Below are 22,260 nucleotides of genomic sequence, written 5' to 3' on the forward strand. Positions count from 1 at the left end.
CGGAAGTACATGTATTTTCAATCTCCTAAAGCATGCTGACTGCATGTCTAATCCAATCATATGAGCACTGCGTTTTCTAAAGAAGAGAAAGTAAAGGGGACATGTTCACTGCAGCTGTACTTCCAGGTGTGATAGCTAACTTTGATACATCTTGTAAAAGTGTCTTTTTGTTCGTTGATTGATGGAATCAGTCAATCAGGAGGAGGGGACTAGCACACTACCTTACACTGAAAAGGACTAGATAGTCACAATCAGATGATATGCATTGACTATTCACCTGGGCTATAGGTTTAGGAACTTCATTTAATGCAGAATCTACTGTGTTTGCCAGTGCTGTAAATACAGAACATATATAAAATAAACAGTAACAGCACTGGCATTGGTTGGCATATGACATTCAATTCATTCAATTACTTAGTTACCTGAGGTAATAATATGCAAGTGTCATTTTTTTCAGTGCATTACTGTTGTCTTCAGCTCCCTGGCAAAAACAACAAAAACCAAACAAAAAAAACATGAACATCTGAGGAACAGCTTTTTGGATGATTTTACCTCAAACACTAACTTGACACTATAATTGTGCTGCTATGCTGCGAGGTTTGCCTGGACTCATGTTATATTATTAAGAGAAAGGCAGTTACTCTGCTCTTCTCCTTGCAATAGTAATATACGTATCTTCAGCACTAAATTAAGCAGTCATGAATGTAATAAATGGTGTTTTGGTTGTAGAACCATGATACAGACAGGTTTAATGGTTTTTCAAGGTTTTACAATTTTTTAGGTTAATGTATTTTATATGTTTTTTGGTGGATTTAAACATCCATTATCACATTTTCAATTCAGGGTGTTCTATTGGCTGAATATGGCTCTTTGTTTATGCTAGCATAATCTGATGATTGCAACAGTTTGCATGGTGGCACTTTTTCACAAAAGACATTCTGACATATGAAAAGCACAGGTGTACATTATAAAATCTAATTGAATGATGGTTGAATTTCATTTAGCTGCTTCATTTTCAGGGTCCTATATGTATCTTTTTCACAGCAGACATTTTGACTTGTCATAGCAGGAAAAGGATAGGTGGAACTAATGATACTCTGTTCCATCAATACTCCATTTACACCTGGCATTAAAATGCGATCTGTATTTGTGGATACGTTAACGGGATAAGGAAAAACAAGTTAATGTAGGTGTAAATGCACTCAGAACTCATTGTAACTGGATCTCAGCCAGGTGTAAATGCAATCTGTACAGCATGACCACATTCAAAAAAATTTTTACCCAGTAAGTTGAAAGGTCACCTAGCTCCACCTCTTTCTGCCAGCTAAAGCAAGTCCCATAAAAGCTACAAGTAGCAGCAGGAGCTAGAGGTGTGATTTAGAAATGAATGACATTCATTCGTTGCAGCAGTTTCCTTGATCTGGGATGGATGCAATATGTTTGTGGACAAGTCCGCTGGTTCCACCTAGCTAATTTGCATATTAAGATCTGATCTCAATGCAGGCGCAACTGAGAAAATAAGAGCATATTTTAATACCAGATGTAAATGACCCATGGATCGGATTCATTCATGCAGTCATTATTCAGATAATGTATTCAGATGCAGATCACATATTAATATCAAGTGTAAATGGGGCTTGAGTGTCCAAGTAAGCCATTCCAGTGAACCGGCATTTACGATTACAAGGCCCTGGAGCTGTCTTATCTAAATGGAATGCAGTTGTTATTCGTGTTATTGATTACACCTGCGTTTTTCCTACTATGACATGTGAAAATGTCTGTTGTGAAAAAGGTCTATTTGATTTGTTTCTGAATCAGAGTTTTCACCTGGAGGATACACATTTTACGCTTGGTATTGATAGTTCAGGGGGTTTGCATTCAACATGCATTCTGACATTATAGCTACAAGATGTTGCCGATGACTTTGCTCATAATCACCAACAGATGGTTAAAGATATGAACTGTCTATAGGCAACTGACAAATATGCAGTTGCATTAATATGCTATTGGAAAAGAGGAAATGCTGCAACAGCACATAAGTCAGTCTACAGGCTCTCACATTTTTCAGAGGCCATGGTTGTATCCTCCTGTTGGTTAAAAGCAGAGACAGCATAAAGCTTTAAATGTGTCTCTGAGGACATGGCTTATCCTCAGTGATGTTTTTTCAAAATCTCTCTTAGGTGGAGAGAAAGAGACATAAACCAACATATTTAAGACTTTGAACTATATTAAAAGCAACATGGTGGGATCACAGTTCAATAATGTCCTTACCATGGTTACTGCCGAACCTAAGAGGAGCAGCGGGGTGATTTAACTTGGTCTGGTGATTACCCGATTGAGTGCAGGTGTGTTGCAGTAAAGTTGCTGAATGGCTACAGCATATGTCCTTCATAGTATCTGCTGTCCATCACCTCCCCTAACCTGAGCTTGGTGGTTTGGCCTCAGTGGTTTAAAAGGTGGCATACCTGGAGCTCCTTGCTTGCCATAGTGGTGACTGATTTATTTGTGTGTGAGGGACTATAAATGTGATTTTTTTTATAACTTTTCATGTACAGGTCAAGTTATCTGTGACTTTTTTCTTAACCAGTGCCTTCAAAAATTCATATTGCATTAGGTGTTTTAGGCTAGTCACAAAAAGTGAAGAAGTGGTAATTTTTCAAGTTTGTTTTTTTTCTTCCTTCCAACCCCAACATAAATCATCTCACTTGCCCTCAGTTTTATCTTGTGGCCGTTGGCAGGGAACCACTGGGCTAAACTACCAAACTGCAAACAGTTCAACTCGCTCCACCTCCAGCAGCTACAACAGTAACATACTGCTCTAACACTGATGCTTCATTATTAATAATCTAATGATGTTACATATAATAATATATCAGTCACAAGCACATTTTGTTGATAATACTTCTGTACTTCTACTTAAGTAGAATTTTAAATGAAAAACTTTCACTTATAATGGAGTATTTTTACTTTGTTATATTGGTGCTTTTACTTAAATAAAGGATATGAGCACTTCTTCCACCACTGGTTTTGAATAAAACATGCAGCATTTTTTCAGGATTTTTAAGGGACAAACATATTATCATTACTGTCCCCCTTCAGCTAATACATAATACATGTCCAAGTGGAACTGTATCATATACAATGCAGTCAACTGATAATGTGTGCAAGCAATTAGACATTGCCTGTGTTGGCTGGTGGTGATAGAAGATACAGTCATTTGCATTTACCATTATTAGGGATGAGAGGCCTCTACTGTGTCCACAGGCCTCTGTGTTCTCAATACATGCTTGGTTACACCACCCATAAACATTGCTAACAGTGGTAAGTGTAGAAAACACTTATGTGTATTATATGTCTCCAACATACTGTATGCTGAACAGTTTAGTTTCTCCAATTTCTGGACAAGGGCACATCCCAGATGACTTATTCTCTCCACCTCTAAGGTTTCATGAAAAGGAGAAAATGCCTGAACACTCTGTGCTTGCTTCTTGGTGTTCAATGGTAGGCCAGGTTAGATTTTTTATTCCAGCATTGTGGTCCTGAAACCATACCATGTGACTCGTGTTTTAGTGCTTTTGCTGGCATCTCAGGATCATGAAATGAAAATCTCACAATATCACACTGTTGCAATATCAAACCAAATAAAAAGCATGAATTGTAATTCCTGTGGAAAATGCTGATGCAGTGCCCTTTCTTGCTGTAGTTGCTTTGAGGTGGCGATCACACTGGCAAACAGTAGACAAAACGCTGCTATGGTTCAGAAGTGGTATGGCTGATGGGTATGGTTCTACAATAGAGATCAGAGTGGTATCTTGGTTCAACATTTGGCTGAAACCAATGTGTTACATTGTGACATTGTTTTTTTACCCTTCTCCTTTGTTACATTGGTAAATGGAGAAAGTTTTGCATGGCATCCATGTGCATTTGGTTGGTGTCCATAACGTAGAGCTGGAGAATAATCACATTTTCACTCTGTGAAAGGACATTCTCTCTATGGACAAAGAGGATCACAATGAAGACGAGAATGGTCAGAAGAAGTGAAGTTTGCTTGCTGGGGAAAGTATACAGTAGTCCAGAAACACACAACAAAACACATTATACATGAAATTATTATTTTATATAACAATATAATTAAAACTTTTTTAAAGAATTGTGTGAGTGAGATAAATGTAAAAAAAATAACTAGATGTATTTATAAAGACAGCACAACAAACAGAAGAAAATAGACTAAAAAATAACCAATAATTAAGTGCCAAATATAAAATTAACATAGATATATAGCCTACATATTTAAATTGCTGCCAACAAGCATGGCATACAACTGCCTGAAAAAGGACGACTGTGCTGTATACAAAAATCCAGTAGTTTGGCTCATTAAATTAATCGTAAATTTGTGAGAGAGGAAGATTATGTTTCAATATGATGGTACATATTCCACCAGTCAGATCCGCTGTACCTGACAGTGAACTGACAGAGAAATATTTTAAATCTTTGAAGATTCAGATGATTGTCACCTCGAGTGTTGTATGTGTGAATTACTGAATTTGTCTGATTAATCTATTGAACTATACACATTTCAAATCAGGCTGATGCATTGTAGATAAAAATGCAAGTTAGATATACATAACATAACATTTAAATCACAAGAGTGATTTCACATAAGAGTGTTTGATCCAACTACTAATTTTAGCACAGTGGCAGTCCAAACAACATTATATTATGTGAGATGAGTAAAATAACTAATAAAGAGTTAACAAACATTTGTGATGAGCTATGAAGATATTTATTTTATTAATAACACCAAAGGATTTGTTAAGATTGTTTGGGGTTTTTTCCATCTCAGTTTTTTATCAAATACAGAAAGACATTTTGTAGATGAGACCTGAAATATTATATAAATATAAACATACAAATATTGAAAGGGCTAGTATTTCTCAGAAAAATGTTATGACATTAAATTTATTGGTAATTACACTTGCAGTTTTTTGCCACTTGGGAGTAGAGGTAATAGCTGTAAACACAACACTGACATTATTATCATTTGAGTTGATATGCCAAACAATTGCTTATTTTACACATCATGCAGACACAAAGCAACATGAGCATTCATTTGGAGTTATTCTTCTGTCCACCTGATGAGCGCAAGTCCTCACTATCCTTAGCTCTGGTTTGGTGTCTGCCAACTCCTAAGAAAAATATCTGGCTCTTCAGCTGCTAAATGCTCCACCATGTAAGTAAGGAAGGTGTATCTCCAACTCCAACTAGAGTTGCAGCCATCACCAATGTTGAACTACCAACTAGCATGACAGTGCTGAAATGTCTGCTTGGAATGGTCAACTATCTGATATACCTACCAAACCTCTCCACCATCCAGCAGCCCTTGAATGAGCTTTTATCATATAGAGAATGGGTCTGGTAATGATCTCTTCTGATCCTGTGCTTGGATACTTGGATCCAAAGCAGCCAACAGTCTTCAGTGCAGATGTCAGCAGCAGGCACATGCATAGATAGACCTCAAAGGGGGCTTGAGCACCTGCTGCTCGGCTTCCTAGAGAAAGTGCCCTTTTTCTGTTTTTTTTTTTTTTTTTTTAAATAAATAAATTCCTGTTTGCGCATAGCCTGCCCTGCCAAACAGATATATTGACTGAATTTAAATATCAGGTTGGGAGATTGGTGCTTCTGGGTGATGCCCTCTACTCTACCTCCCTCCTGCTTTCCTGCTGCAGTGGCGAGCACTGTGTGGCCACAAAGCACCAAGCCTTTCTATGGTGAAAGAACACATGCATGCAAAATTGAATGCATGATTCAGTGTGATGAGTTACTTCAAGCAGCATCAGGTATGTGGCCAAACAAAGTATAAATATACTGTTCATTTTATATTGATATTGATGCGCTTTAAGAATTGCTTGACACTATTTGGCAGGTAAGGTCTATCTATGCTTGAGCTATATAGTAGCTCAAAATGTGCCAACTAGCTATTGTTAGTGTTGTTGGCAAGTAATGTGGAATCAATGGAATATGGTCGAGTTCCTGTTTCCCATCCACTGAACGTAAAAGAACGGTCCCATCGCACCACATCATCTTCATCATCTTCATCAATGACAGCCTATAAACAGCCTGACCTCCCTCTACTGTGACAGGAAGGCATAACAGGTACATAGTTATGAAAAAACAGTGTATCTTATTCCTTGCCACCATCAGCTCATTTTCTATAGTTATTGTGTGTGTGTGTGTGTGTGTGTGTGTGTGTGTGTGTGTGTGTGTGTGTGTGTGTGTGTCAGGGGCAGTGGAGAGACTTTAGCGTGAAACCAGGCAGTGATGATACCATTTTGTCTGCATGATGTCTTCCAAGCCTCAGTATTATATGATATGTGACTTATATTAAACTAATTTGTTGGCATATATTAATAGTATATTAGCCATACAATATCAGCATCTTCTTATTGCCCATTATTACTGAAGCAATTATGCTTGCTAAGGAGAAGTGGTAAGAGATGAATATGGAGGCGAGAGGCGAGGAAGGCAGCCATGCAACCACAGGAAGTGTGTCTTTGTCAGGAGTATTGAGCTGAGCTTCTGCAAGTGAGTGTCAGTCAGAGGGCAACAGTAGGTAAGAGTTGGGCTGGTTAACATGTGAGGAGAATTTACTGAAATAAACTTCATTTCCTTGCATGTGTCATTAATTAACTGTCATGTAGCAGTGTCTGAACCAACCTCAGTTATGGGTTTGTTTTAAATACATACATTTTAATATCTCTTTAACAGTGTTGCAAAAATTGTCATTCCAGGCATATATTTATTTAATTATTTGCAAAAATCACCTTTTATGAATTTGGGTCTCTAACATCCTCTGCACTTCCCTGGTCAGCAACTATGGCCTAGGTGGAATATTGCTCCAAGACCATGATGGAGCTTGACTGCTGCTGAAAAGTAAAACACACAGATCGAAAAGAAAAGCTTGACAGGTGTTTGGTCATCTGAGTATTTCTACAATTACCTGTGTGGACATCCTGCAAATTGATAACAGACCACAAGCCGCTGGTAACTCCAAAGATCTGTTGAGGACACCACTAAGATGCCAGAGACTCCTCATCGGGTTGACGAAATTCAACAGAGTTTTTGTGCCAGGAAAAGAGCTCTTGGCCGACGTTTTGACAGGGAATTGAGTAATTTTACAGCACAGGAGGGCCCCCACCATGATCCATCCCAAAGGTCATTTGTCTTGTTTTCCACCATATCATATTAACATACTGCATGTTATCATACTGCTATGAAGTCGGATGTCTATGTTAAACATGGTCAAAAAACATGGTCAAAGTTCCAAAACCTGAGGTTAACGTATGTAAAATTGCTTCCTGCAAGACAAAAGCCAGGGCTTCATCCTGCTCGTAACACTTCGTTTGCAATGTTACCTCTACTTCCTCCTCATGATGACATCAGATGGTTCGCGAATGCACACAAACGGCCGTCTATTCCATAGTCTTTGTTGCTAAGATTGTTGCTAAGGTTGTTCCAGGGGTCATTCGCGTTGGCCACTCACATACTTTGGATTGGATTGGGGCTTGAACATGTACAAGTAGTTTCTCTTTTGTGTAAAAAATTGGAAAAAGAAGTGAAATCCTACCTTACAATATGTTTACGTCATGAATGTATAATAAAACCTTATAAAACATCCATGATTTACATAGGTAAGTCTGCCAAGGGGAAGCTTCCGGAGGCTGGCCAATCAGAACAGAGTGGGCTTATCGGGAGGCGGGCCTTAAAGAGACAGGAGCCAAAACAGCCTGTTTCAGACAAAGGCCAAACAGAGGGGCTGTGTAAAGGGCCTGTGTTGGAGCAGCTGAATGGTTACTACACATGCCTTATATCCGCAATATCCTTGGTTTTAATTTGGCAGTATACCTTTGTTGCATGCCATACCATCTCTCTCACCCCTGGTTTCCTGTCATCATCTTCACCAGTAACCGTCTAATAAAGGCAAAAATTGCCAAAAAGATCATCATCAAAAAAAAAAAAAAAGCATAAATAAGGAGTTTTTAACTGTAAATCATGCAAATTTATTCCAGTATGTCAGATCAGATGTCATTGAATACACTATAATTGTTATTTCAAAAATATCTATGAATTATAATTTTGGATTTTGCATAAATAGTTTTAATTAAGCAATATGGCAAGAAAACTCAGTTGATGAAGCTCAAGTTCATGCCAGTTAGAGGCTGCCTTTGTTCAGTCCAAGACAGCAAGTGAGCTACTAACTCATTCTCTGGAAACTAAGCCATTGAACTAACAATATGTGAGTCATACTACTTTGCTTGATATGGTCTGATACAACCACCCAGTGTTTCATGTGCGTGTCTTTCAAGGTGTGCACACACAATCTTGCTTTCAGATTGAAGAAGATAATGATGGTGCTTGCAATACATTTGACCTTTTTCAAGTATCTAATGTTCAGTAATTGTTGACATTGTGCCACAGATGTTTTGAATGAACTCTGCAGTCATTCTCCAGGCTGCCGTGGTGTTGTCATATTGTATTATAGTATATGGTGCACTTGTTACATCATTTCCTGTATATAACATTAGATAAGATCTAATGATTGCTAATTTCAAATGTGTGTCTATGCCCACATTGTTACAAACATACAAACGGAAGCAAGTTTCTTTACCAAAATCTGTGATCTAATTCAGAAAAATGCTGTAGAATTCTCACAGTGTCACTTTTCCTGCCTTACCAGCTGCCTCCTTTACTCCATGTGATGGGTTCACCACATTGTGTGAATCAAAAGGTCAATCAGGCTGAACTTTGCAAGGGCATCAATCTGGATGCAGTGGATTGAGGAGTTCAGGGCTGGAGTTAACACATAAATATGAAAGACACAAAAGGCTGATAAGGTGGTATACTATTCCAAACAAATTGTGTAGTTTTAATGCTCATAACTTTGCAAGCACCAACTAAGTTTGACTGCAAATAGGTATTATATATATATTGGTATGAGCAGATTTATTAACTGAATATGAAGATGTTCTACTCTACAAGCAACCACTTTTTTCAGGCTGTATACAAACTGAAGGCTATTTTAATTCAAGAATACAAAGATAATTGATCATCAGCTTCATAAGACTGTTTATCATATTGAAACAACTCACACTTTAGAATGTTACTGTTAACAAACGAGCAGATTTCACTTGCTAGCACCAGCAGAATAAGACAAAATGTATTTAAGAAACCTTGACATGCAAAATGGAAAACTCTAGAGTGATATATACAATGAAGGGAAATTCAAAGCCTCATTGGAGACAGAGAGGTAGCAAAGGATTTACTTGAACAGCTAGATACTCTCACTCAATTTACCTTAGAATTGTGGTTAATCTAGTACAAAAATATAGATTAGAGATAGAGCTCAGACTATTTCAATTGATAGCCCATGACAGACAATTTATCCTAGGCACTCTTGATCAGAGGTTCAAACAATGGATTCCAAATGGTATAACAGCATTATGCACAGTAATAAATGATGGGAATGTCAAGAGTTTCCAGGAGCTGAAACAAAACTACTTCTTCAGATATCTGCAATTAGGGGATTTATATGACAGAGAAATAAAGCACAATGTATAGTTAGATGAAAATGGAATAACTAGAATCATAATTAGAGTTTACAATTCAAAGAAATATAGAATAATATCTATATTATATGAGCAACTAATGGAAAGAAGAGGAAACACAACTTTATGTAAAGCTGAAAAGGGAAAAAGAACTAGGTGTGAATATTGCAGAAGATGATTGGTTGCATATTTAGAGAATACAACAGTCTGCAACGTCCTCACATACTTGGAGAAAACATTGTTGTGAGAATGTAATTAGATGCTTTATTACAGCCAAACTTAAGCGCAAATGCTTGTCTGTAGCACAACCATGTTGGAGACAATGTGGGGCAATAAATGTTATCTTGTGAGGCAGCTGGATTTAGGAGATCATGACATCATGAGATCATGCGAGAATCCATCTTGTCAGGCTTCAAGTTAGGCTCGTGTCCTATGTCAGCGTCCTATGAGGATTCTCGCGTGATCTTGTGAATTAAGCTGCCTCGCAAGGTAAGATGGTGATAGACAGTGATAGACAGGTTCATCCAATCACCTTCCAAGTATTTTTTGAAAGTGCCTGCCCTTTTCAAAACAGTTTCGACTTCTCAGATGGTTCTGTGTAACAAACCATCCTGTGCGGCAGGTTACAATTAGTGTAGATCATTCATATGTATTTTGTCCTGAAATTGTACAGCTTTGAGAAAATGTTCATATGGCTATTATCAAAATTCTGGGCTAAGATATACCTATGGGAGAAATGGACGATGTTTACATATCAACGACAGGATAAGTGAATTAATTATTGAACATGTCACATGAATAAAAAGGTTTTGTGGAGACCCCCCTCCTTTTTTGTTGTTGTTGTCGGTTGGTTGGTTCTTTTTCTTGTGTTTTTGTGTGTATGTGATCTTTCTGTAATGGAAAAGCAAGTTTTTTAAAAAAGTATTAAAAAGAGAAACCATGACATGATATATTTGAATGGATCATTTTTACTTGAATAAGTATTTAATTAAAGATGAAAGATAAAGGCTTTGAATAAGGTTTGGTTAAGGAAGCCTGCACTTTTCACTAGTGGTACATTTATGCCCTCTTGTGGATTGATGATGACACAGTATACACTGTTATTGAGTTTGTATGGTGTGATTCTCATGATCAAATATTCATAATTTGTATTAAAATGCTCACATTTCCAGAAGCAAAGCTTTCACCCAAATTTAAATAGGAGGAAAGTGAGATCATATCTGCATTCTGTGACTGAATTTATAGGGGATTAAATATCAACTATAACAGTGACAAAATCATGCTGAACTGTCATATTAAAGGAATATAAATTCCCAACTCTGCACTGTCCTTAGGAATTCTCTTTTTACTTTTCCTAATTATTTTATTTAGCTTCAGGAGCGAGAAAAAGAAAAAAATATCAAATAATTGTTGACATTTAACCAGACAAAAGAAAATTATGTATGCATTGTTTTTTATGTCAAAATATAAAATACACCCCCCTTATTTGGAACTCTGAAGGCAGCTTCTGATCATGAGCATCACTCCATCCAACAGCATCACAAACATATCATCCATCCAAGTTCATCCAAAATGCTTCACCTACACATCAGAGGAAATCTTAAAATCATACAAATATAAAATATCATGTGGGTAAAATGGTTTGAGAAATATTTTGTTTTACAGGTATTAACTAACCTGCTGTCTTTGCTTCCATCAAAGCAGCTGTGCAGTCAGGTAAAACCATTCAGTCTCCTCAGGAGGGGTCAAATCCACTAAGGTGAGATTCTGAAGTGGTGCCATCTTTGACTTGGAGTCATTTTCTTTTAGATCTGGGTTGCAGACAAGAAAACACTGATTCAATTCTGTGAAACATTCACCTAGTAATCACAGACTCTAACCAAGAGCCATCCACAACCTAGCTTTTAGAGTCTCATTATCAGTCTACAAAGCTAGAGATCAATGATTAAAAAATATACCAGAACAACACAGCTGAGAGTTGCATGAACCAGTTTGCAGATGTTACCCATGTTAGCTTCATTTGTAGGTAAAGTGAAGTAAGCTGTGAAACATGCTTTATTTCATAACTATAAAAATGATTCCTTCTATCAATAAGGAAAGGTAAAATGCAGCAGCTTACCATTACTTTTTTTGAAGTCTCCCTTAGAAGAATGCTGCTCAAACAAAGAAACCTTTTGCAAACCCCAAGCAAATATGGAACCATGATCACACATATAAATAGTAATGCCCACAGTGATTGTGTGATATCCTGTCTCCTTTCCTTACACCTAGGTAGAAAGGATGAAAAGTGTCCCCTCCTATATGTTTCTATGTATCACATTTTAACTTCTAATTTCTCCATCACCATACATCCATACATCCATCTCCTCATTTACGGTATATGAGGAAATATATATAGGCAGTTTTTCCTATTTGGATTGGAGGTCCAAATGTGTGAATGGGTGTCTGTGTCACTCTCAGTCTTGCTATTGAGGCATTTAAATGGATAACCCATTGAATCCACTGAAACCAATTTAAAACAAAGAACAGAGCAATAAGCACAGCCCTGTGCTGGGTATACCTGCAAAGCTGAGAACTGAGACTGTGAAGTGAAGAGAAAAACATTTTATGTTAAAATGCTTTGAAGAGCATTGTCTGCACCACATTTTAAACTTTGGTTTTAAAATGATTCATGATGACTGACTGACTCAGGTCAGTTGCATGGTTCTATCTTTTTAGAGACAATAATTTAGCCTGAGAGGACCACTAAACAAATTTTTTTGTTTGAATCATTCAATCTTTAGTCTGTTTTGCGGCCATTATTGGAATACTGTATTTTTTCTGTGGGATCACATGTCAACTGGTTAAAGAACAGAATGAAAGTGAAAAGACCAGCAAAGCATGAATGAAGGGTTCTGTGTGACTTCAGCAAATAAAGTGACCAAAATATTATGGGACACAAGTGCACTCAGCAGTTGTCCTGCTCTGAGCTGGCTGGTGGCAGACAGTGCTGGATTGGCAGTAGAGTGAGTCACCAAGATATCTACCTCAGTAGGAAAATGCCAGCTCGCCTGTACAGAGTCACGAATCCAAAAAAAAAAAAAAAAAACTACAGCTAACAGTTATCAAGCTAATGTCAGCAACTAGAATAAGCCTTTCATAGCAGATATTTCATAGCATTAATAATGGTATTGTGTATAAGTCACAGCACACGGTGGTGCAGTGGTTAGCACTGTTGTCTCACAGCAAGAGGGTTCTGGGCCCACCCTGCCTTTCTGTGTGGACTTTGCATGTTCTCCCCCTGCCTGTGTATGTTCTCAAACATGCAGTTTAGATTACTTGGTGAATCTAAACTGTGAGTGTGAATGGTTGTCTGTCTCTACATGTTAGCCCTGTGATTAACTGGCAACCTGCCCAGCATGTACCTTGCCTCTCACCCAATTTCATTGTTATAAGCGGTATAGAAAATGGATGGATGGATATTTATAAGTCTGCTCATGATTATGACTTATAAGAACACTTAAATCTAACAGTCATCACTGATGTTAGTAATAACAGCTGTGCTGTTCTGCTATGATAATTTATCATGTCTGTTGTGAAAAATCTTATTCTTACTTCAGTCTTACAAAATCTTACTCTAAAATAGCCATGGCCGTATGGATGAAAATGTCAGTCTGTTGGTCGGTCCACCACATTGGTCCAGACTGAAATTTTTAAACAACTCCAAGACAGATTACTGTGAAATTTTGTACAGACATTCATGATGCCCAGAGGATAAATCCTACTGACTTTGGTGATCCTCTGACATTTCCTCTAGCACCACCAGCAGGATAGGTCACTTATCCTGTAATATATCTTAAGATCTACAGAATGGATAGGCACAACTATGGGCCCCATGCGCCCATAGAGCATGCTCACTAGAGACTTCTGCCAGCTGAGACAGCTAACTTCTGGTTTAGCCCTCCAGCTGACTTGTATGGGGATAAAACAATTCAATTGTGTGGCTCTTCTAGACTTTCGAAATTTGATGGGACCAAATGGATCAAATTCTGATAGTGAAATTAATCATTTCGCGGGGGTTGTGACACTCAAAAAAATGTATCCACCATTTTAAAGCCGCTCCTTTTCTCATGATTGTGTGCGGGAAAAATGCTTTTTGGGCCTCAGAAGTCATAATTCCATGGTTTGGCCACTATGTCAAATTGGCTTCAAAGCCCAGTGCTGTTCCTGGGGGCTTGCCTCCACCACCCCTCTGCCACCAGTGTCAAGACCCTATGTCATGTTGCCTAGGGGGATCTCTGATTGGTTGCTATTTATAGGCCTCTATCCCTACACTTCCATCTAATCGACGGTATCAATGCCAAAGTCTTATTAAGTAAAGCTTCTGCATTCATGTCAACTTGTGTCTTTCCTGATTGAACTAATTTTACCATGTGAGCTGTTATAGAATACACCAATCAGCCACAACATTAAAACCACTGACAAACGGAGTGAATAACTGATTATCTTGTTACAATGACACCTGTCAAGGGGTGGGATATATAAGCAGCAAGTGAACAGTCAGTTCTTGAAGTTGATATGTTGGAAGCAGGAAAATTGGGCAAGGACAGCTCTACCTGTGTATGTTCGGCAGGGTATTTAAAATGTGCCCAGATATGACAGTTGAACAGACTGTGTTGTTGCAGTGTTGGTGTTTTCCTTGTATAGAAAGCAAAAGCTAAGTGGAAGGGATGAAGTGACGTAATGTGGCAGTGACCAGTCAAGTAAAAGTGACTGGACAGGGGATAGGCAGGTAGAAGTGGGAGAGATATGGGAATAGCCCTGCTACATATATACGACACATGTACAGTATATACCAGGTATATACTCTGCTTAAACCTTACTGGTAACACTAAGGAGTTATACTGGTGGGGACAATTCACTAGAGCCCTGACATTGGTAGAGACATACCCAAATCTATGCCTATGGACCTTCATAGGAGACATGTACAGCAGCTGACATACAAACAGCCAATACTATGGACAACATAAGTAGACAAGTAATCCAAATGATGGCTCAGATCAGGCTCTTCCACTGATCACAACGGAGACACTCGGTCCACTGGTCTAGCTGTTCCTGGAAACATATGGCTGTACAGTGGACCATATTGAAATCAGATTCTGTTGCAGAGGCAACAGAAATCATAACTCATTTGTAGGAATATAATTAACTAGATATCTAAATAAATTCTTGAGGCATTCAAGGCATAACTACCTGAAGGGAGTGACCCAAAAGATTTGACCTAGAGTCCTTGAACATCATCCAAGGGCTCTTCTGATTTGATGGGTCACAGCGGAGCACACAGGTGAGGTGTTTGCTGATCCAAATGAATGTGCCTGTAACAATGGCAACTGTACTGAAGATGAGGATGTGTGAACTATCCAGAGCTGCAACTTTTTACTTGTTATTTACTGTAGCTAGAAATAACTTAAGGTAGGAGACAAAACCAGAAATGGAACAAACAAAAACCACAAAGTGAATAATATTCTGTGCATTACGTTATTGCCCTGCTGATATTGTAGTAGCCCATTCAGACCGACACAGTGGCACAACCGTCTGACAGACACCTAAACCTATTTGGAACTGTATGAGACAAAGTTTAGGGAAGTGGCTGCTACCAGAGGTAGGGAAGTTACAGTAACAACATGGACATTTGCCAAACCAACAACTAGTACTCTTCCCCTCTTAGAAAACTGAAACTAACAACTCTCTAAACACTTCTGATAAGACATAAATCTTTCCTTTGCATGACTTATTGTTCACACAAATGTTAACTTCATCACCTCTAATCAAGTGCAGTGCACAGCTGCTTCCCTAAGCTTTTCAATGGGAAGCATCCCATTGGACCAAGGTGCCCAGTAAAGCATGGGGGAACTGGAGTCGACAGTGACACAGAGCTATTGGTCAGAGGAAAGCAACACTACAGTTCCAACACTACAAGCCCTGAAAGGTCACGGTGGGATTTTCTTTCTGAACTACTTTTGCGTTACCTTGCAATAAGTTTTGTGAGGTAAGTAATGCACAACTGAGAATGACTTACAGTTTTCACTTATTTAAAACCAAAGAAGCACATTTAAAGTATAAAGTCACTGAAAAAAATGCATAACTGTCAGTCTGAAAAGGCTGTTTAAGTTGCAAACTGTTACATTTTGCAATTTGTGGATGACTGTTAATGTAAGGAGTAGTTGGATTGCCACACTTGTGATATTTGATTAAATCCTCCAGCTCCTCCTACGTGCTGTTGTGACCTTTGACACACAAGTAAGTCATTGTCCTAGGTGATATTACTCTATCTAGTCTACACAGTAAATTCCCACATATCAACACTGCACCATGGCTCTGATGATAATGTGTTGTCCAAATGTGTGGTGTCTTTACTTATCAAACAAGTTACGCACAACACATCACAAGAAACACATCCAGGGTCATTTTTAAAAGTATCATCATTTTTAATTTCCTTTTGAAAAGATGTCTGCTGTTGTCATATTTATATATATATATATATATATATATATATATATATATATATATATAATGACAACAGCAACCGTGTATGTACAGCAATACTTTTTAAGTAGTTCATTTAAGCAACCAGATGTGCATACAGTAACATAATGCAAACAAAACATCCATGTTCTCTGTGTTCATAAGCTTAAATAAATGCAAAATGTCTGAAAAAAATCTAAATATTAAAAAAAAAGAAGCAACACTGTTGACAAGTACATGTACAGTTTCTGCAAGAAATACTGTAAGTGTGTATCCTGCATGTCCGTCCCTCCAGTGAACAAAAAAACACCTACAATCAGAGTGTAAATCAGATATGGCAAATGTGCTGAATGTTAAGTGCATGGTATCTTGATATTGAACAGACATGAAGGTTTACACACAACGCTGAACAAAAGATTTACATGTATGTAGAGCAGCTCATCCTTATGTGCTGTCAACTTTCAAAGAAGAATGAAAATTGAAGACATGAAAACTTGTGTTTTTGTTGTTGATCATTTGTAAACATATCCTTTGTAAATCTTTTTTTTTTTTTTTTTTTTTAGAAATAATTACAGCAAATATACTTGAAAGTATTCAGTATTCAGTATTCAATGACTGCCTGGTACATATTTTGAAGTGCAAACCCCATTGTCATCCACACCATCACCGACATGACTTCATGTCTGCACAAAGCGCTCCTGCAGAAACATAGAATTCAAATGTTAGCTGTGTCCAAACTCTAGAATTGCCTACTTTAAAGTCTGCATCTCTGAAACAAACACAGGTCAAAGTCAACAAGGCCGGTCCTATTTCTCCTCCCCATGTGGCTGAGAAATGCAGCTTTATTTCCCTGCATTTGGACAACACAATCTCTGTATCCTATGCAAACTCAACTAAATGTCATTACTTGATGCAGGTCAGCTGTTAAGTGGAATGTTTAGTGATCTTGCCGAACTCATGAAGCAGAAAACATCATGTGACCTCATACAGTATTTACCAGCTATTTGCATTTAGGTGGCCATCAGTCATTGGTAAATACATCACTTGAAGTGGACCAATGAAAAGCGACTGCAATGTGAAAATAATGGATTCCAATTTAGCATCAAGTGCACTGTGTTGAAATGAAATGTCTCAGGTCATCCTGTAAACTAGGTTATCATGGAACTGGTTTGCGGTTTGATGTCAAACTTCTTGCTGGGGAACTTGTATGTTTCAGACTTAATGAGTTGATGAGGAGCAACTTAGTGTATCAGTGAAGATACAGGTTCATCTGAGCCTTAAAGTCCTCTGTAGGATACACGTTCATAATCTGTTTCTTTCCAAAGATGCAGTTCCTGAATATGGATGCAGTGTCAGTGCATAATAACTTGGGTACGGAACACTGGCAAGCTAAATATGTAGTTGATACTTTTGGTTAAATGCATATTTTTATAGGGTCAAAAATTATAATTGTGAATTCTAAATTGTGAATCATGATTTACTACTGCAAAGGAAATACACTAAAAAGCTAACCAAAACATATTGCTTGGACACCCCCTCTTACAACAGTGTTTTTTTATTTGGGTTTAAAATAGACACAAGTCTGATTGAATGATTCAAATCTGCAGTTTGATCATGTCTCAAAACACATCAAGTACCTCAACGCTTCAGTTGTGTTGAATATTGCACATCCACAGGAAACAGAAGACTGTTGCAACATGCATAGGTCAGACATCCTTTACATTTCCACACAAAAATCCCCACTGGCCTGTAAAATATCATGTGTTACACTGTTCACAATGACTTTGGAAGTACTATATCAGGTTTAGCATTATTATCAAGCCAGTATATGAAGATATATTTTCTGACACGTGGTCATATTGCTGGCCAATAACACTTTTGAAAAACAAGGGTCAAAATATTAAGGTGTCTCATCATTCACCATTTGCATTTTAAAATGTTTTTCTTGTTGCCACAGAAATGCTTGTCTTTAAGATAAAATTACAAAATATAAAATATCTCTTCAGCCTTTAACTTTATCAGAACAAGGCTCCAACAGCCTCAGCATAATGATGTATATATAATTGATTCAGCCTTCTTTCACTAGAGTATAGATGTGAAGGAGGATTAAATAAAATGTTCTATTCTCAAAGGAAAAGTACATTTATAAGCTTTCATCTCTGATATACCGTAAACCTACTCTGTTAAGGCAAGTGGTGACCAACAAGTTATGGAAAATTTGCAAAAGAATGATGACAGATTTCCAGAAACATATTGCAAAAAATAAAAGGATACACTAGTGTTGATCTACAAATATCAACGCTGAAAAGTATTTTTGATGCGTGTTTTACTATCAGACACAAATCTCAACCAATTTATAACAAGGGACAAGAGAAAAATGATCCTATCTGTACATAAAAACATCTTTTTCATCTTCAAAGTTAAACACTCGTTTCAGAAATGGCGGCGTGTTTTAAGTGCTTCTTATCAGTCTTCTACAAGTACAGTATGTGGTCCATACAAGCAGGTCAGGATTCAGTCTTCTCAGGTTCCACTGTGCAATCTCACACAATAATCAATTTAATTTATATTTGCTTTAAAAGTTGTAATCATTACCGTTATCATAGTGTCTATTTGATTTACTAAAAATAATGAATAAGTGCACTTTTGAAATGTCCCATTGATTAGAAACACACCTGTAATTAATGGAACTACTATATTTACTTGATAACAGGTTGGGTGAAACATGCTGTCTAAATCAAAGAGCAGGAATACTAGAATATATATCACTCACAAATTGTTGTTATGGGAATTAACAGCCAATGGTGTTGCAGTTCAACTGAACAGGAAGGTTATCACACTGGTAGATACGTTAGTCATGCCAAGTGCTTTAAGTAGATAATGGATTTCTATCTTTAATTTCAACAAAGCGAGGTACTATATCGTATGCCCTTTCAAACAAGGCAAGCACTGTTGAGTAAACTATATTGTGGATATATTGTATCGTGCTGGCTCAATTAAGGGTCTGCTCAGGACATCAGGACTCCACTTCTCAACCAAACAATAAATCTGAAACAGCTTTATTCATCTCTCCTTGCTCTCTTTAGTGGATTCAGGATAGTTCTTCTTACTCTGTCAGGTGTTCTGCTGGAAATTTAAAGGTGGTTTTCAAACCAGATCTGACTTGGGAATGAGTTAAAAGGGATGTTTAGTCATGAATTCTCCAGCTCAGAAACATCTTATAAGTAAGACTGTCTCATGAGAGAAAGTCGGCCTTGTAGCTACTGATACAGCTTTCTGTTTGAACCAGAGGTAGGAGATGTAATCACTAAGGATCACTGATAAACCATCTGAGGGTCAATGTTTTAGGCTGAAGTCACCAATGGCTAATACTTTGTGTCCATAATTAGTATTTTTTAGATGTTTACATTTTTATACCAGACAATCTAATCCTCAGTGATTCATGTCAGGGTGGAAAAAGCCTCTGAAACAGCATTCAGATCATCACAGGCTGAACCATGAACTCTGGAATAAATAACTGCTTTACTCAACAGTTGAGAGAATAAATAAACATGCTGAATCAAATGTCACTGGACATTTTCCAGATTATTTTTGTGCAGCTGTGGCTGAGGAGAACTCATTGTAAAACTCATTTGAGTTTTTACAATTGGTTTTTAACTTTGCTCTGACTGGTTTTAATGCTTCATGTTATTTTGAATGGTATGTGAACTGGAGAGCAGCCTCAGGGTCGCTGGTCAGACTGTGGATTATAAATCATTAGGACTGTGGAACACTGCAAAAAGAGAACAAGCCATCTGAATCAGTATCATTTTCAGTTAAACTCACCTTCTTTAGTCTTTCAAGTCTGTAATGACTCCGTAATGTTGCTACAGAATATTAGTATTTGATACTTAACTTCATTGTCTCCAATTTATGCTTTCACTTTCATCTTCTGCCTTCTTTGCTTTTTTTCTGTCAGATATTTTCTATGGTCAAAAAGTATCTGTCTTTTATTGTTATTCCTATACTTCACTGTCCTATTAGTGTAAAAGACAAAAATGTGTTTCAGTATTACATTGAATCTACTTTGAGCACCCTCTCTACTGCAAATCTACAAAATACTGTGAACATCGAATGCATCTTTCACCATTATGTTCCCACCCATCCTAACACAATCACAACATACATCACTCAAATAAAATATGCTCTGTAAATGACGTTTTAATCAAAGTTATATTTTCAGTAATAAATAATTATGTGCTTTTGTGCCCTCTTGAAATTTAAGTAGCAAAATATAGTGTTACATCTCCGTTGCCTATAGCAGCTTTCTCCCTTTACTTATCATTGTCAATGCAACAGCTGGATGAGTAATGTCTGCTTTTAAGTAAAAAAAACAAAACAAAACAAAACATGAAAATTATACAGTGAATAAAACATTTTCCTCACACATCCTCAACATCATGTCAGAGAAATAAATACAATAATTCAAAGAAGAAATGATGATGTAAACAAACAAAAAGCAAAGCTGTGTTCAGGGGATGCACAGATGCTAAATCCAGACAAAACATTGAACTTCATATGATTATTTGCTAGTTGTTGCAGTGTGAGGGGAGGGTGAGGGTGTCTGAGTCGGAGTACCTACTTTTCCTCCTATGTTGGCAAAGCAAAGACATCTGCACTGTATATACCACCTCCAATTTCCTGTTTAAAATTCCACACAGTGCTGATGTGGACACATACCCCACATTTATTTACTTTTCATTACATGTCTTTTCCTTTTTGTCCAAATAAAAATCAACAAATATACAAACGGTTCATGTTTCAAGACCTAAAATTTTCTAACACTTTGTGGTATACATTCAGGAACATTCATGTTGAGTGAAAAATGAAGCAATAACCAAACAAAAGAGAAAAAAAAAAAAAAAAAAAAAAAAAAACATATTCACAATAAGTATTTATGAAGACTATTCATCGCCATACAGTTATCATATGTTACAACTTATTACTAGTTTCTAGCAGTCCAGACTCCCTTCCAGGGTGATGAGTTATTATAGTTTCTCCTTTGAGGGGATCCAGATATAGGGTCCTGAATGTTCCTCTATGACCTGTTTGCAGTGGTTATAAATGTCCTCTAAGGTGTCTCCTTGAACCAGGGCTGCAAAGCAAAGGGAACTTTTTATGTATGCTGGACACGTGTATGGAACAGGTACATTACATTTCTTACAGTTACACATGCACCCTTTCACTCATGAGGCTGTCAAATGTTTAGAGACCCTATTAGTAGGATTGTTGTGGTGGTAGAATAAAAAAAGACACTGTGGACCAGCTCCATGCCATCAGAAAAATGTGAAAGTAGTTCATATCACATTAAAATTTGACACTTTAACTTCGGCTTATCCTCTGACATAAAATGGTTCAACATTTTGATTTTAAGTGTTTAAGTTTAAGATGACAAAAGGGAATCCTAAGTACCATTAATATACATTTAAAGTTAAAGTGGAGAAATGGAGGATCACCATTACTGTGACACATTAATAATAAACATTTTTATGCACATTGGATTCTGAACAAAATGTCTGATTAGAATGATTTCAAATTCAAACCCTCCCATGCACTACTATTGATTATCTCACACCAACCCTTCATAACTGCAGAAGTTAGCTTAAACATCAGCAGACATATCCAGTCTGCATGGGGTTCAGAGAAAATCTCTCTATAATAATCTTGAAATTTCCGGTGTCTGCATGTGGTCACGTGAACACAACACTCACACTCCTTCTGTTCTGTCTTAAGATGGAAGGAGAGCCTTTAAATCAGCAGTTGTGTGTTCACATACTGTGTTTGAGCAGTGTTCAACAATAAAGGGAAAAGCTGGGTATAGATGTCTTCTTTTGTATTTTTGTTTTTTATTAATATCATACCTGTGAAGAATTCACCAAACTCCTGCTCCAGCTTCATAGCCCTGTCAAACGTCTTCTTGGCTTGTTCCTCTGTCAGTCTCTTATTCATATCCCTGCACACAAAACAGTTTTATTTCAACATATTTCATTTCTTAATGACGACTGAACACAGTCCTTCAGTAACATGAAACAAAATGTAACATGTGGTCTATAGATGTGAGTTAATATTGAAGGGAATCTGGTAGAAGTGGTTTGTAATAAAAGACTAAATGAAT

At 37.3% G+C, this 22,260-nt stretch overlaps 1 protein-coding gene across 15 annotated transcripts in view; it reads right to left on the minus strand.

Annotated features, from left to right (window-relative positions):
* Window positions 1-17,609: 17,609 nt before the first annotated feature.
* dlg2 (discs, large homolog 2 (Drosophila)) overlaps window positions 17,610-22,260 on the minus strand; it is a 184,484-nt gene continuing 179,833 nt past the window's right edge. For 6 of the 15 annotated variants that reach the window (XM_042430966.1, XM_042430965.1, XM_042430970.1 and 3 more), the window contains 2 exons: window positions 22,007-22,098; window positions 17,612-21,240 (listed from right to left, as the gene is read on the minus strand). In XM_042430966.1, coding sequence (XP_042286900.1) covers window positions 21,134-21,240; window positions 22,007-22,098 — 199 coding nt within the window. In that variant the 3' untranslated portion in view covers window positions 17,612-21,133. Of the gene's footprint in view, window positions 21,241-22,006; window positions 22,099-22,260 lie in introns of all 15 variants that reach the window. The other 9 variants (XM_042430968.1, XM_042430977.1, XM_042430978.1 and 6 more) reach the window with 3 other exon arrangements.

Source organism: Thunnus maccoyii, chromosome 13 (assembly GCF_910596095.1).
Source record: "Thunnus maccoyii chromosome 13, fThuMac1.1, whole genome shotgun sequence".
Classification (NCBI taxonomy): domain Eukaryota; kingdom Metazoa; phylum Chordata; class Actinopteri; order Scombriformes; family Scombridae; genus Thunnus; species Thunnus maccoyii.